Source organism: Sinocyclocheilus anshuiensis, unplaced genomic scaffold, assembly GCF_001515605.1.
Source record: "Sinocyclocheilus anshuiensis isolate Anshui unplaced genomic scaffold, SAMN03320099.WGS_v1.1 scaffold461, whole genome shotgun sequence".
NCBI lineage: Eukaryota > Metazoa > Chordata > Actinopteri > Cypriniformes > Cyprinidae > Sinocyclocheilus > Sinocyclocheilus anshuiensis.
In genome coordinates, this window is record NW_015541005.1 from 2,754,872 (window position 1) to 2,772,706 (window position 17,835).

At 37.4% G+C, this 17,835-nt stretch overlaps 1 protein-coding gene across 4 annotated transcripts in view; it reads right to left on the minus strand.

Annotated features, from left to right (window-relative positions):
* Positions 1-17,449, minus strand: part of stat3 (signal transducer and activator of transcription 3 (acute-phase response factor)) — a 46,837-nt gene extending 29,388 nt beyond the window's left edge. For all 4 annotated transcript variants that reach the window (XR_001634424.1, XM_016488596.1, XM_016488595.1 and 1 more), the window contains exons 1-2: positions 17,234-17,449; positions 1,756-1,889 (exon numbers count right to left, since the gene is read on the minus strand). Coding sequence is in view for 3 of the 4 variants with exons in the window: in XM_016488596.1 (XP_016344082.1) it covers positions 1,756-1,883 (128 nt within the window). In the remaining variant the exon portion in view is untranslated. The remainder of the gene's footprint in view (positions 1-1,755; positions 1,890-17,233) is intronic.
* Between the last annotated feature and the right edge of the window lie 386 nt (positions 17,450-17,835).

The window sequence follows — 17,835 nt, forward strand, 5'->3', positions numbered from 1 at the left end:
AATACTAGGCTAGATGCTAATTAAGGCACGACAAGGATTTGCATACATTCAGCAAATTTGGCAAACAAAACACACCTGACAAACCGACAATCTCGCTAACTCTCTTCCAAGCCTCATTTTTCCTATTAAAGTCTCTGTATGATTCTACAGAAGTATCATACAGAATGGGGTTTTCTGAGACTGCGAGGATAAGCTTCTCTCCCATGTTGCCGTGTACGATCATAATGAAATTTCCGTGCGACTGCCACTAGGGGGCGAATTCCGACAGTCGTGTCCGAATGTCGTGCGCAGTGGAAAGGCGGCTCACTGGACGCAACAAAGCGACCGTTGAAAATCATTTGTAATTTGTGTCAGCACGTCATAAATGTAATGCAGCAGCAGTTTACTGTCAGAGATTTGTCGTGTCACGCCGCGCCGCATCCAGTGTAGACAGCATCACTGATTATAATGAGTTCTATTGACTGATCTATATATAATTAATCTCTATTATAGGTCAGTGGTTCTATAGTATTTTGTCGCGCTGCTCGCATCCGGTGTAGACACGGTGTTAGGAATCGTTAGTTGTTTTCTCTTATAAGGATTGACGCTTCGGGCAACCCCCCCCGCCCCCGCCGATGTCATCGTCCATCGCGATGGTTCACTGTAGACATCGTCCGATGCCAAATTTGTAGATATCGCCCAACCCTAGACGGCACCCATTCACTGCAGAGCACAAGCTATTTGCCACTGCCAGGGCATTAACGTTTTTATAGAAAACATTTTATAGTTTGTTATAGAAAAACAAGTTACGCTCACAGTCCAGAGCCTCGATCATAACATTATAACAGGCACCTTAGAGACCTGCACTCTGTGGGACCCAACGCAGCAGAGTGCAGCGCGGGACAACACTTGATGGGCGAGTGCGGGTGGGTAAAGACTCGTGTGTGCGGGATGCGGGAGAATAAGGGTGTATCACACTAGGCAATCTTAACCGTGCCCGAGCGCGTGTCTCTGACATAGTGATAACACTCGTTGCCTTCTCTAGTGCAGCTCAACCAGGTCTCGTCCCGTTCGTCGATATTTGTGATATCACAAATCCCGGAAAATATGCGTTGTAGTCCAAACGAGTCGTTCGTTGTAGTTTTTGAAAAGTGATTTCTGTTAAATAAAATATCTCCTTTTGAAGTGGACTTTGAGCTTTGTAACTTTTTCAGATCTTTTTTATGCTCAAACAGCAACATTACAGACTAACTAAAGTTGAAAATGTGAAAAAGCATAATAGGACCCCTTTAAAAATAACAGTGAACAGTGGTTTGTGAATGTTGATGCTTAGCCTAAATAATTTGATCGGGAGCATTCATGTGAGCGCTGCTGTAGTCTTAGGCCCACCCCAAATTCTCTCATTGGTTGAGATGTGTGATGACACCCATCCCAAGCCAGCACTGATCAACATCCCACCCTCCTGTGACCCATGGTTTGTCTGTATGTTTATTCAGAGCCAGTGAGCAACAGACTTTCATAAAAATAAAAAACTGTGTTAATGCGCGATAAAATAATTGTCTGCATTAATCAATTAATGCGTTAATGCGATAATAACACGTTAATCTGCCCAGCCCTAATATAAACACGTACATCGAAATTGAAAAAGAAAAGATCTGAAAGAGTGAATTGAATGAAATCCAACAAATATTATATCTTGCTGTTCGGATAAGACACAGACCTCCCGAGTGCTGAGGTCTTTATCTCTTATGTCATATCCTGTTGTTGGCAACTCACCAGTCCTGGCTCTCGATCCAGGGGGCCAAGAACTGCCGCAGCTCCATAGGGAAGCTGTCACTGTACAGGTGATACAGCTGCTCCAGATACCGCGTCTCCAACTGCTGTAACTGATTCCACTGGGCCATGTTGACCTGCAGGATAGAGAGAGAGAACTAAGAACTCCTTTGACACGAGGAAGACAGACATAACTGGTCTTGTTCCTTCCTCAAACAGCTCAAAAGAAAGACGAACTTCAAAAGTGAAAGTACCTCAATGACCATTCAAAACAGACGTAAATAGCACAAATTAAGATCTGCAGTGTTAAATATTGCTTCTGTATGTAGTTAATTTCATGATTTAATAAATCTTCACTAGCAACCCGGCCTTATCAACAAAACAGACAAACATCAGCAATGTCAAGGAAGTGTAAGGTGCATGTCACCAGCGTGTCGGGGCCACAGAAATCAGTGGCTGTTGATCATAAAGCAGCGAGAGCATCCGTTCAAAGAGGAAAACCTCAAAAGCCCATGGACGCCGTTTTGCTCTACATTACCTCAAAATGCTGTGGAACACACACTCGCAGTTCACCACATCCACACACACAGGTTTGTGCTGCTGACAAACTGAATAAAAAAGACCAGTGCTGGGCTGGCACACAACACTTTTTCTTTACTCACTCAGGTTTGCACACTGAAGGATAGAGAGAAAAGGGAAATGCGTCCTCAAGTCCGAGTGAAAAAAGACCTTGTGCACGAAACTGCTTTTCTTTATTTCACTTCTCTAAACTCATCCAAATACGGAGCTGCAATCTGTAAATTAGCCAGATGAGAACTGTAAAACCTTTTCCCAATAAAAATGTAAAACATTCATAAAAATATATAAGAATATCATAAATAAACAAACAAATAGGCCTATATAATTATTTAATTAACAAATTGATAGATAATTTACACATTTTTGGCAGATAACCTTTCAACCAAAAATGATTAACAAGGCTTCATCATAAAGGAAATAAAGCAAACTTACATTGTTGTCCACAAAACGAACTGCAACTGGACTCGCCATGTCTACCTGCTGCGTGAACAGTGGGCAAGTGAACTACTTTATTCATGCACAGGTAGAAATATAAGAGTATGAGGTGGAGGGTTGGACACATAGATAAGTATGCAAGACACGTCAACAGCACTGTCGTCAACATTGGTTATTGGTGTATAATAGACTAGTTTGTGCAATTAATGTACATCAAATAATCCATTGTATATACAGTACAGTTCACTAGATATAGTTCATTTTGGCTGGATAGACCTTAATGCTTTACCTTTTCTAGGTTACCTGTTGCATTTATGACCACTATAAATTCATTTTACAATTCAATGTACAATCAATAAACTATCAAGCACAAAGTACAAAACAATAAACTGCTGTTTATCGCTAGCGAATCTTTGTATTTCACTAGTCTCCCAGCTAATCAGGTGACCTTTTAGCCTACATAGCCTCGTTGGCTATGATTCTGGTAAATTAGACGCGATTGAGTTCAAGCAAAAACAACAAAAAACAAAATGGATGGAATAAATCAAGAACACCACAACAAAACACAATAAAACCCAATAATAAACCAGACACGAATAAATACGACATGAGCAGGTTTTTTGACTCTTAGTGCCTGAGCTATTTCTGTGGACAAATGTATTTAAACTAGTCACTTTGTCGCATCCAGTGTAGACAGCCTCAAGTTTTTCCAACACGGCACAATGCTGTGTAACCATGGTGTAAGGTTTTGCACACTATACACAGCATATTATGTAATATATTAACAATGTTCGAACCATAAAGTAATAGATCAATAAGAGAATTAATGAAATTAGATGAATGTAGGGGGTCGCATGTCCTAAAATTGAACTACAGCATTGATCACAGAACAATTAACGATATGACATACCTCCATCAAGTACATGTTGGTTAGACAAGAGACTAGACTTGTGCCGGTATTCGGTAATGCGATATATCACGGTAATTAATATGCACGATATTGTTATTGTGGGCACTTCTAATTACCGTGAAAAATAATATATGACAAATTATTCAGAATTTTGAATGCATTTTAAAAAGCATTAGCAATTAATCGCAACATGAAAATTTGAAACCGGCATATCCCTACAAGAGACAAAACTGACCAGAACCAAACTTGGTCTGGAGTTTGCTATAAGACCATCAGATGACATCACTGGCTAATTGACAGGACTCACGCTTGTCCTTCCAGGTCATTTCTGAGCTGCCGCTGAAAAGTTAGCATTCATTCATACTGTACATCCGTTTTAACATTAAATAAACATAAACATTTAGTTTCTGTATTGTATTCTATATTGTTATTGCAAAATCTGCTGATTTGTCACCTAGATTATTTTATCTATAGTTGTCTTCCATAGATGAGGTTTGATTCAGACGAATTAGCAAAATGACTTGACAGTGATAGCTACGAGATCTTCTTTAAATACCTTAAAAAGTATTTTATAAATAAAATATTTTAATATTAATGTGGGTCTATGAACTCATGGACTTACATAAATGCTGTAAATCTGTAACTTTAAACACCACTGATCAATCTACTTTAAAACCAAAGCTGAATAGACAAACAAAGCAGTTCAATCAAATCTAAGGGGAAAGGAAGTCTCTGTTACACAACTCAAATATCACATGTTACATAAATGCAACAAGAACGGTTTTGAAGTCATCCCTGTTTTTTTTTTCAGGAACACTGCATAATTGATGACACATTATCTTGGATCATATTGCCAAGAACGTCATGTGTAGAGGAGGAAACCACAAAGCTTATGATCTATGTGCTCCCTGTGGGAAGATTTGGTTGTCTCCCACCACCTGGCATCCGTTCTCAATTTACAGCATGTCGATGCTCCCAAGAATAACAAAAAAACAAAACAATTCCCAGGAATATGAATGATAATATAAAGCCTCACATAAATTTCTCCTATAAAGCCTTTAGATTAGTACTCATTCACAACACTCTTAGTTCCTGTATCTGTTCTCACACTGCAACCTAAATGTCTGCTGATCATTTACACAACTTGAGAGAGGCTCGAAACAATACCCTGGCACTCAGTGTCGGTTAGCTTTCCTTCCTTCACATGCTGAGTAACCAGAAGCACTTCTCAGAGCTGGTGTGACTTAAATGATGTTGGCTGAGTTCGTGGCTCAAAGTGCAGAGAGAAAAATCTCACAGACACAGAGGATGAGTCATAATGAGCTGAAAACCAGCAAGCACTTCAGGCTGGAAGAAGTTCTGTCAGAAATATCCAGCAGCCTCCGCGGAAAGCTGAAGGAGAACAATAGGCTGAGATGGGAGGGATTCGGGGAAAGCTTGGAGGAAGTTTATATTTCAGCTCTCAAATTAGTTACCATAAACGAGGGAGTATGCAAACTACCCTAAAACCGCAAAAGGTGCACTGGTGTCCAAACATGGAGGTCAATACGCTGTGGTCTAAGAGGCGTATAGGTTAGATGTATTAAAGTGAAAGTTCATTTCTATAGAAAACAACTTCCTGTTATTTGAAACATCTTCCTGGTCAACCTCTTTGGCAAAATTGGCTACGCTAGGATTTTGTGAGAATTTAGACTCCAACAGTCTTCAAAACAAAAGTTCTTTATTGGCAATGATGATTCCATGAAGAACTTTTAAAGGGATAGTTCACCCAAAAATGAAAATTTGCTGTAAATTTACTCACCCTCAGGCCATGCAAGATGTAGATAATTTTTTTTTTGTTGAGTATAACAATAAAGAAGATTTTTAGCTGAAACCGTGGTCCTTGGTGATTCATAAAATTCAAGTCAGCGGCTCCTGATGATATATTGAGGTCTTAGGAAAAGATCAGTCTGAGCTGAAGAAACTGAACATTATTTACAACATTGTTACCTGTAATCTATAGCCTAAAGCAAATAGGGAAATGAGATTATATTACTGATTCTTTCGGACAGCTCATTTCAATGAACTGGCTCAATTCACTAGTTTGTTTACATAATCACACAATGACGTAACATATACGCATCTTAAATGGCCTGAGGCTGAGTAAATTTATAGCAAATTTTCATTTTTGGGTGAACTACCCCTTTTACATGGAATCTTTCCATTGCACAGAAGGTTCTTTTCAGTGGAAAGGTTCTTTAGATTAGTAAAAATGTAAAAATGTTGATATGTTCAATGAAAGGTTCTTTGGGGAACCACAAATGTTTTTTTTCTATGACATTGCCCCCTTTTTTAAGAGTATTAGAGTGCTGCAGAGGTGATGTATTTTTGTAGGCCAAACCCTGGATACGAGTTCGCATTTTAGCACTTGCGGTTCCATCATCACGAAGTCAGTGGGTTTTTGAATGGGTTCAAAGCTCAAGATATTTTCACATTTTATTCTATGCCGTGAAATGCATCAGTAATGCCCCTTTGGGATTTTTTTAAAGCTGTTACTTGTCTTGAAAAAGGCGGTTGCTAACAAGTGGCTAAATGGGACTACAGAGGTTTTTGGGGACATGAACTATCCTCACACCGAACAAATAAACTCATCAACTCACTACTCCGCTTTCACAGCCTCGTTGTGTTTCTAATAGGGCTCTTGCAAACTATTCCAATTGAGCTGTTGGAAGCTTAACGTTGGTGTAGTTCAAAGGATGTGACGCTCACAGATGAGGCCAATGTTCACTCTGAGATAAAAGGCCCAGGCCTGGCTGTGACCTTAGCCTCCTTTTCATTTCCGTGAAGACTGCAGAAGAAGAGAGCTGTGTTCTGATCTGTCATTCTCTGTCTTTAACAATGTCTCTCACCTCCTACCCGTCTCCTACGGCACAATCATTCACAAGATACAAGTGGAAAGAGAGGCACAGTGTAGTTAAGTGGCATTTCCTGCGGTTTCTGCTACTTGACACTGATCTTCTGTTATTCCGATAAATTCTGGAATTAACCGTAACACTAGCACAGGATCATATTCAAAATAGTGAAAGGAAGATAAGCAATTGTGATTTACATAGATGGTTATTTACAAATACTTCTTATTCCACAGAGTAAGCCTTATTTCCATCAGACAGGACAAAGCCACTTGTACTGGGAGTAGACTTTTGGTAAATAACCTAAAGTTTACTTCAGTTTTGAAGTTAACATTTAGCATATGCTAGGGCTACACGATTAATCGAATGCGATTGTCATGCGCATTTTGTTAGTAAAGCCGGTTCTGTAATCAGCAGTAAATCATCATCATGTGCTTTCAGGTGGAGCAGCATTTACTACACAGAGCCGTAGTTCACTGACAAGTTGCGCAAAATAATTGCGATAATGACAGCTGTTTGCATAGCTTCTCAGTGAACTACGGCTTTGTGTAGTAAATGCTGCTCCATCAGAAAGCATTCGAAAATACCACATTATAACATATTTTTCCCTCTTTTCCTCGCTTTCCTTCACTTTTAAATAGCTTAAAAGCGCCGTGCGCATTTTACTTTCACTTTCGAATTAGCGGCAATTCGGCATCAATTGCTTGAATGCAACAACAAAACACAACGTCAAACTCACTTTAGCCTATATATAAAACATAGAACTTTTATTAACAAAACAAATAGAAATACACCATGCTATAGGGCAGGCTATGCCGAATATAAAATAACAAATAGGCCTAACTTACATAAAGTTTAAATAGGTAGCCTATACAAAACTGGAAATAGCCCAAGTAAACATGTATAATATATAACCAAATAAATAAGAAATGTAGAAAGTTTATGAGCAAAACGAATAAGAAAGCTTGGAGGCACGGCATACACCTTGATGTCAAATAAAATAAATAAATTACACAAAGTTTAAATAAAGTAAAAATCAGCAAACACTGTGGAACCAATTAAATAAGAAATGAATGTTTAAAAAAAACTTCCAAAATCGCCTTAGATAAACGCCAAAAGTCAACAGGCTTTTAAAAAATCCAAAATACTGCCAAACAGGTGCTTTTGCATTTCGTTTCAAAAACTAAATCATCCGCGATCGTCTTGTTTGTCTCACCTCACCTCACTCTTCTTGTCAGTCAGCTCGACTCACTCTCCTCACCGGATAATCTGATCTGTGATGCGACTGTCGTTCGGCACGCTGCGTTAAGCAGCCGCGTTCAGTTTTTAATTGTAGTGTCTGTTCTTTTACTGAACTAAATTATTTTTATTACTATAAAAAAATCAAAACGACGGTGGGAGTCGGTGATGCGGCTTAACAACGGTATCACCGTCAGCACCGTCTATCGCGGCAAGCCTATTTCAAAGTACAATCCATTTGACAGCATGCCATATGACCGACTTCTGTGTTTCTGTGACTTTAGTGTCGCTACATTGTGGACCAACTAATTAGTGCAAAACAATTCAAGGCTCATGCAAGGCTGATGACAATAAATATCCATGTAGTCCACCGATGTTTGAACTTTGCAATATGTATAAAAACCACTGTCCAACATTAAATCTGTTGCATTTAATTTATTGCATTTCTTGCCCTGCTGGGAAACATATTTTATACTTGCTAGATATAGTTACATTTTCATTATATTACATTTTACTTTACAAATTGCTTTTGTGTTTATTTTTTATTCACAAATACAAAATCTGCAACAAGTTGGAAACTATAGAGCTATATTCTTACAACATAAATTCATAAAATCCCTTTTTCTGGTAAACAATGGCATACGTTTAAATCATTACTGACTGGTTTGGAGTTTAACACATTCTCACTGATGCTTTCACTACCAAGTCATTTTTGCTATTTTGACAAAACCATGTTAGCCACTTAGATAACATTATCTTAGAGACAAATCAGCATAATTTGCAACAGCAATGTAGAAAACATCACATAAAACCAAACGATTAAATTCGCTAGGCATACAAAAATGAATTTACCAGATCAACTGGTCCAATACACACATCATTACTAACTGTAATCAAGTAATTTCTGTAATTGCTTCACCCTGATTTCAAGATCACAAACATAAGGCATATATCATCAAAGTAGAAAGAAATAATAAACAGATGTCATAAGAAAATCTCAGAAAACACAAAAAGTTCCTGGTAAAACTGTGCATGGCACAAGGAACTGAACTGAAAAATGAATGCAGTATGAAAAGTGCTAAACCTGCAGTTATTCAGACTTTCATTTGGACTACATGCAACATGGTCCAAAATAGTCATATTATCCTATTTTTTATATATAAACCAAATAGTAATAAACTGTACTCATTTTAAGCAGCTTGCAAAACAGCAGATGAAATCTGACATCTATCTGATCAGTAAGATTTCATCATGTGACAATATCAGTTCAAGAAAAAAAACTGTTGTGCAGCATGAACGCAACCTTTGATTCTCTTTAAAGCAGGAGTGAATCAAGCTCTCCAGACAGTCTGGTGCAAAGCAAGCTCAGGACATTAATAAGTAATATCAAGAACAGCTGACAGCTGCTGCCTGCATTTCAGTGAAACTAGCATGGGTTTTACATAAGCGTGCAAGACTCTAAACCGGTGCAATGGCAATGAAACAATGAATCTTCAATATGGTGATCACAATGAAAGGAAAGTATGTCACATGTATCATATAGTTTAAGAAGTGGCAAATCATGTCATATTCTGACTTTCATCTTACAAGTCAAAATGATAATGGCTGCCTGTGCGGCAAGGCGTTTTAACACTGACCTGTAAGCCTCCTTCACAAGTTTTAAACACTTTGCACAAAACAATACCTGATTGGTCTTAAACATCACAAAAAGGTCATTTAGGTCAACCTAAAAGAAATACAGTAGGAGGAAATTCAAAGAAATGACAGAACTAGACAGAAAAACTGTCAAAGATATAATGGTTTTCCATTGCAAAAGAATCAGTATATATTGTATATATCAGTACACTGTATAAAAACAAAGAAACAAATTTGAAAGAACTTGCACTGGGTCTTCATGTAGCATCCAAAAATTAGCGCAAACCAACCGAAGCTTTAAATGAGGGCAGCCGGACATCCAGGTTGATATGCTCAGTTACAAGTAGTTTAAAAGCTTCAAATGGTCAGAAATTCTCAGGTTATTCACTTATTCCTTCTATGCAAACAATGTCTGACCCCACTGACCTTTACTCTCATCAGCAAAGCTCAGAGAAACACAATAACCAACAGACTGGGAGAATATCCATCTCATCAATTTTAAGAGAGACAGTGAGACACTTTCACATTTAATGTATTAACTACACTCAATAATGCCTTAAAATGCATTAAAAATTACACAAATAAATTAATAGTATTCTGTTAAACCCTTATTATTGAACACTATTGCTTGTAAAATAAATGACAAGTTGACTACAAATTGCACATTTCTACAATGACAACCATCAGTGCAAGTCCAAGACAACTGCCACACTGAGCAGTGCAACAAAAATAACAGAGTGGTGTACTTTGAAAAATGATATAATACAAATATGTCAATAACAAATGTGCAGTCAATGTAGAACAATAAGCAAGTATGGCTAACTTCATCGAGGTTCATCAAACAGCTCTCAACAACTGCAACAATAACTGCTCTAAATCAACAAGCTCCCCACCCACATATTTTCAACTGTAGAGGATTGGCTTCAACCGAAGTTTCCCAGAGTTTTGGGAGTATCTGTCACCCTTATTGTTGCTAATGTGTCAACAAATGTGATGCCAATGAAATGAACTCCCCTTTTCATTTTAAAGAAAATGAAAACTAGTGGTGGATGTAACGAATTACAACTACTCACGTTACTGTAAGTAGTTTTTTCGGGTACTTGTACTTTTTTGAGTATATTTTTAAAGCTGTACTTTTACTTGTACTTAAATACAAATTAAGCTAAATAATCTACTTCGTTACTTTTAAATCATAGTTCGTTACTGAGTACGCCCACAATTTGAATTGATATTCAAACTTTATTTGACGGCACTTCAGTAGCCAATAAAGATACCCGATCGTAAACAGACCAATAACAGCCCTGATATCTGAAGCGGGAAAGGCAGCCACTGCAGCAGGTTCTGAAGAGCTGATCGGACGGAGCTCAGCGTAATTTATGGACTCAAAGTTTGAAGAAACAAACTACATGGTAGTGTTATCATAAATATCTATATTTTGATACCGATACTGAAATATCTGACACGGTTCCATTACTCATTTTCCACAGTATCTACCGAATATACACCGATACAAGCTGCGTCTCTCTCTCCTCTCCGACAGTGAGTTTGACACGCATCCGCCTCCTGTCAGTTACAGAGTCTGAATGTCTGCGCAAATGTGGCGAGTGCTTTATTGTAACATGAGAACAGTCATGTAATCGCATAAAACTGGATGCGAGCTCTCAAATAGGCCTAACTTATACAAATGAGCTGCCTGTTCTCTCACTCCGATATTGCTTGTGCGCACTCAGACTGTGTGCAATCGCGATCTCTCCGTGCTTTTTTTCTCTTTGCTCCTGGATTAAACCTAGTCAAAAGTTATCAACCATTTAGAATAGATCCACGCCTGACCGATTAAAATCCTACTGGAAATTTTATTGGCTGTAAGTGAAATGCACCAGGAAGTATTTCATCAATCAAAGATGAAACTTTAATTTCTTTACAATGTAAGTTTATGCTAGAAATGTTTTGGAATGGGATATTTGTCTGATTTGTACATATAAATATCCTAGTCTGTCTAACTGCATCACTACATTGTGTACAGTCATTACAAAGCCATCCAATGTTCTATTTATCTAAATAAATAGGCCTAACATACTGTATATGGCTCTTAAATCACTGCTTATAAAAATTAAGTGTTGTCATGTTTTGAATACCTCAAACTGAATTGAGGTCATTTGTTTTATAATTTTATTACTGGCTGTGTACTTGTCTTTTTTTGTAAATTCTATTCAGTTTGAAATCAAGCTTCCTTGTGCTGTAAGCTTTTGCAACAAAGTTACCCTATTTTAAAGACACAAATACACAGAATGAGCAAATGTTTAAGATTGAGATTTTTGTAATGGTAATCAATATTTATAAATGTTCTATTTATCTAAATAAATAGGCCTAACATACTGTATATGGCTCTTAAATCACTGCTTATAAAAATTAAGTGTTGTCATGTTTTGAACACCTCAAATTGAATTGAGGTCATTTGTTTAATAATTTTATTACTGACTGTGCACTTTTTTTTTGTAAATTCAATTCAGTTTGAAATCAAAGTTGAAATCAAGCTTCCTTGTGCTGTAAGCTTTTGCAACAAAGTTACCCTATTTTAAAGACACAAATACACAGAATGAGTAAATGTTTAAGATTGAGATTTTTGTTATGGTAATTGATCAATTTTTATATGTATGTAAATAAAAGCCTATATTAAAATCTGTTCATCATATAAAGAGAATGTGTCTTTTTAGAAGACTTGGATTAAACCAATTTCAAAGCTTGAAATAATGATTGCTTTGAAAAATTGGATGTACAAAAAAAGTTTAAAATATCTATATGGCTGTATACAGTATGTGTTAGTTTTGCCAATGGTATTGAAAATGATTCGTCAATCGTCATGAAATCAAAAATGACCCTACTTACTTTTTAGTGCACATTACTAGATTGAGATTTTTGTAATGTTAATTGATCAATATTTATATGTATGTATATAAAAGCCTATATTAAAATCTGTTCATCATATAAAGCGAATGTGTCTTTTTAGAAGACTTGGATTAAACCAATTTCAAAGCTTGAAATAATGATTGCCTTGAAAAAATGGATGGACAAAAAAAATTTAACATTAAAATATCTATATGGCAGTATACAGTATGTGGTAGTTTTGCCAGCTAGTCGTCATGAAACCAAAAATGGCCCTACTTACTTTTTTATTGCACATTACTAGTCTTGTGGTGAACAATTGAACCATGCAAGTCAATACACTGGAAAATAAATTGTCTGCCGTCGCTTCCGCTCTGGAATGGCGTTCTGGCTCTGATGACGTCAGTTTGACGACTTGGGGAATATCGTCTTATTAAGTATGACGTAAGGACTGCTGTTTCCGGGTCCAAGCCTCTACTTATTTCACTTGAGAATACTATCTCAGCAGCCATTTATGAGCACTATTTAATTAATATTACATATTTAAGCTAAGCATTAAAAAATTAGCTGTGTACACTACAGTCTCCATGCTCAGTGTCTCAGACACTAATATTTTAGCTGAATCACTGTCAGGCCTTCTGGGATTTCGGTATGGAGATAAAGATTAGGGTATTAAAATATCTATATGGCAGTATACAGTATGTGGTAGTTTTGCCAGCTAGTCGTCATGAAACCAAAAATGGCCCTACTTACTTTTTTATTGCACATTACTAGTCTTGTGGTGAACAATTGAACCATGCAAGTCAATACACTGGAAAATAAATTGTCTGCCGTCGCTTCCGCTCTGGAATGGCGTTCTGGCTCTGATGACGTCAGTTTGACGACTTGGGGAATATCGTCTTATTAAGTATGACGTAAGGACTGCTGTTTCCGGGTCCAAGCCTCTACTTATTTCACTTGAGAATACTATCTCAACAGCCGTTTATGAGCACGATTTAATTAATATTGCATATTTAAGCTAAGCATTTAAAAATTTGCTGTGCACACTACAGTCTCCGTGCTCAGTGTCTCAGTCACTAATATTTTAGCTGAATCACTGTCAGGCCTTCTGGGATTTCGGTATGGAGATAAAGATTAGGGTTATAATTTTTTCAGTTTTACATGACATTGTGAGTGTGTATATGACCAGTTTGTTGTTTTTTGGGGGGCGTCTGGCAAAGCATTAGGACCCAGAAGCGGTAAAGCATGATGTCAGACGTAACAAGCAGATATTCTAAACCACTCCAACCGTGAATCTGCTATGAGCAAGAGGTGGAGAGGAGGTGCACCACAATACAACCCCACCCTTTATTCAACATTCTGTTTCACTTGGAAATCCGGTTCACGTGTACTTTGATACTGATATTTTTCAAGGTATTGAAGTTAGAAATTCCTGTATCATGACCACTAATTCACGTACTTTGTCAATAAGATAAAAGTGGGTTTTGTTCAAATTAGCTATTATCCACATAGATCTTTGATATGAATATTTTTTGGTAATTCATTAAATATCTGTGGCTAAAATTTAACTAGTAACTAGTACTCTGAGTAGTTTTTGAGAGGAGTACTTTGTACTTTTACTTAAGTACTGATTTGACACCAGTATTTTTACTTGTAAGGCAAGGCAAGGCAAGGCAAGTTTATTTATATAGCACATTTCATACACAATGGTAATTCAAAGTGCTTTCACCAGTACTTTTACTTGTAATTGAGTATTATTTCAGCAATGTAACAGTACTTGTACTTAAGTACAAATTTTCAGTACGCTTTCCACCACTAGTAACTAGGAATATCATAATGCATGGAAGATGTTATGCTGGTGCTCAGAAGGAGCACACTGTCGTGCCACTACACCCCAATACATACAGTATGACCAAATAATACAGATGCTGGAGGTACTATGGGAATGAGCAGAAGCAGAACTTGCTTTTTCAGTATGTGGGTGCAAATAAAAAAAGCTACAATAGCATAGAAATAGCATAAACCCTAAAATCTTGCAAAAAAAAGGAATCAATGGAAAATATTTATGATTATTTAGGTTAAAGCTATTTTTCCTAACAAGATCACTAAATAATATATAATTATATACTCCAAAGCCTTGTCTTACATAGTACTCACTAAAGTTCCTCTATCAGTTAAGGGTAAAACTGGCCTTCTTTAGATCAGTTCACTCAGTGATAATGGTGTGAGTCATAGGGACCCAGAAAAAACAAGATATGAGATGTCTAATGTTGCGGTCTGGGTCCCTGGAAAAACGAACTCTACTCCCTTCTCTGAAGTGCATTATAAGTGAGAAGAGATAGAGGAACCGACTGTCTGAAGCAGCAAGGGCGATATCATCTATACTTGACCTGACTCATTTGAACTGTTGAAGATCTTTAATGATGCAGACTTGTACACTCATATGAAAGAGATCATTTAGGGGTTATTATTACAAAAACGTAACAGACTTAAAATTACAGTAAAAAAATTTACTGAAATAATGTTACCTTTCTAATATATAACCACCTTAAAAAAGTTCTAATGAGAAAGCCACATGATGGATCAAAGTTCACCACAAGTATCTCTTCCACAAGCGGAGACAAATATTAATATATATTAGGGCTGCAGATATTTAATGCGCATCTTGTCAGAAAGCCGGTTCTGTAATCAGCGGTAAATCTCCATCACCTGCGTGCAAAACCACGTTCATATTCGCGCGATTTTTTGCGCAGCTCGTCAGTGAACGACGGCTCTGTGTAGTTAATGCTGCTCAATGTGAAAGCCCGCAGGTGATGGAGATTTACCGCTGATTACAGAACCAGCTTTCTGACAGGATGCGCATTAAATATCGCATGCGATTTATCATGCAGCCCTAATATATAGAAAGAGAATATAGTGCCACCATAAATACAAACACAAAACATCATGGTAACTCGCATGACACAAAAATAATCCAATAAACATTAATTTAACAACATAACATGTAAAATAAAACCCTAATTGACATATAAAATGAGAAAGATCTAAGAGGAAACAATTATTTAAATAAAAAAAACATCAAATGTGAGGTGTCCCATTCTCTATGTGAATGTTAATTTACGGTTTTTCACTGTAGATTATAAGATCGCTTGTACAGTTTTTGAAAGTGAAAAATAACATTTAAAAGCATTTTAATTTAAATTTACACTAACTTTCCCATTAGATGTATTACAGTTTCCAGTAAGAGAAAATACTGTTAACCAATTAACAGGTTTTTACTGTAGCATAGAAGTCTTTCACAGTTAAAATGGTGATCTTTTTTACAGTGGTAAGTGCTTCCTGGCACTAAACACTTTAAACGGGAAAACAAAAGAGTAAGCTTTTCAGATCCACACATGACTGAAGAAACAAAGGACGAAGATATGGAGCACTAATTTTCCAAAGGTGCTCACCTCATGATGTTTTAATTTGATTTACATTTTTGGTCACTATATTTAACTTCAAATGTGGAACATGATAATAATAAAGAATGAAAAGCTGTATCCAAACTTTTTAATAGTACTATATATACCACAGCACATTATCATGGTGTGTAAATGGTGCTCCAGCATTACTTAAAAAACACTTGAAAATAAGTAGTATAAATACTGTAGATAAAGAGAAAAATCTAGTAGCCTATCATTTCTAACGTCTATCGCTCGGGGCCATCGTGCAAAACTGAAAGTGGTCTCATTTGGCGTGTAAAGCAAAACCCCGTGAGCCGACATGAAAGACAGAAGCGACAATGCGGCGACCAGCTAGACGCCGCCGCTCACCGTCGCGCACGAGGATTCCCTCGGCCATCTACTGGAAGAGGTGACGTCACGACGCAGAGGTGGGGAATCCCCCTGGAGACAGCGCGTGAGAAAAGAAACGATAACCTTCCAACCAGTGCAACTGCTAGAATAACATCCTAAAGCACGAAAGATGCCAAAGCGGGAAACAAAGCTGTTTTTATGTTGGGTCGGTGGGCGTAATCCACGGACTGCAACCATAATGAGAAGTGAAAATGAAAGTCGTTTAATAGTCTATTCTATTAGTATTTTGTTATATATATATATATATATATATATCTTTAATTGCCTCACCTTATTTATTTTTTTGCAGTGTCTATTTAGAAAATGGAAGCACTTTGGGTGGTTTTGCAATATTGTAAATAATAACAACCATGCTAGAAAAGTATTATTGATTCTGACTTTGAGTATAGGGCATTTTTATTCTTATTTTATTTCCACTTGTCCCTTTCTCACTTGATATGTTTTATTCACCTCATCTTAATTTCAGTATTGTCTATTTGGTACAACAAGTACACTTTGACACTATTGTAAATGCTGACAACCACGCAAATAAAGCTTTATTGACTGACTCTGAGAAGAAGAGAAACGACAACATGGCATCTATAAACCTACTATGGCATAATAAAGAATCCGCATTTATGAGGAATCAACGAAATAAAGCAAAAGAGGTCAAAATCCCTTTCATATCAGGTTACATAACATGTATTCAAGCGAACGGAAAACTTTATGATTCTTCAGACTCTTATTTTGTAATGTTTAAGGACTTGGCAACATACTGTAGTGGAACTAAGTTATCAATGCAACTACTATCGTCTTGTCAGGTCACAGTAGTGACATTCTTCTAGCTTCATGTAAAGGCTCAGATGAAACAATGTGTACATTATTTCCGTCACGAGAGCATCCCGTTCTCAGAATCGAGCAGCACAGATTGTGATCGATCCATCAGCACGAACTGCACTGCAAAACATTATATGACACAGCAACTTGCGTACAATCTTCACAGAAAAACAACCACAGAGTCGCGTCTAAGTGCGTTTTTTCACTGCCTTACAACGCGACGTGGCTGAACAACTTACCCCTCCGTGTGTCGTTCAAGGTTTCTGAGAAAACGTCCCCCGCCGATATAAGCACAGTCAACACGTTATTGACGTTAATAACTACCGTTTAAGAGACTATACGCTTTTCTAAAAACACCTTTTCCAACTTTTCCGTCACTACAAACGCGCAGTCTACAGCGGTCTATGCGAAAATGGGCTGCACATTTCCAGTTTCTCATTGATTGACAGGACTTTGACGCTCTCACGGACGAGATCAGGATTTTGTCCAATCGCTGAGCCCGACTGACGCAAAGGAGGCGGGTCAAAGAGCGAGCGCGCTCGAGTCCGCCTGTGTTTATTGCCCTGGCTCGGCAGGCTCTTCCGCCGGGCTGAGCTTCTAGAGCAGCGCGCCTGGAAGTCATCTGAATTACTGGCAGTGGCTACGTCATCTCAACTTTTAATTCAGTGGATGTAGGAAGTGTACTGTCGTGACGTTTGCGGTAATCATTTCTCCCCTTTTTTACAACACTGTGTACGTTTAAGTGTGCCACTGGCCACAAATCACACAACGAAACTAAATGAATATTTTCACAATATTTAGCAAAGTGCATTTTATTTAAGACAAATAGAGATTCTTAACT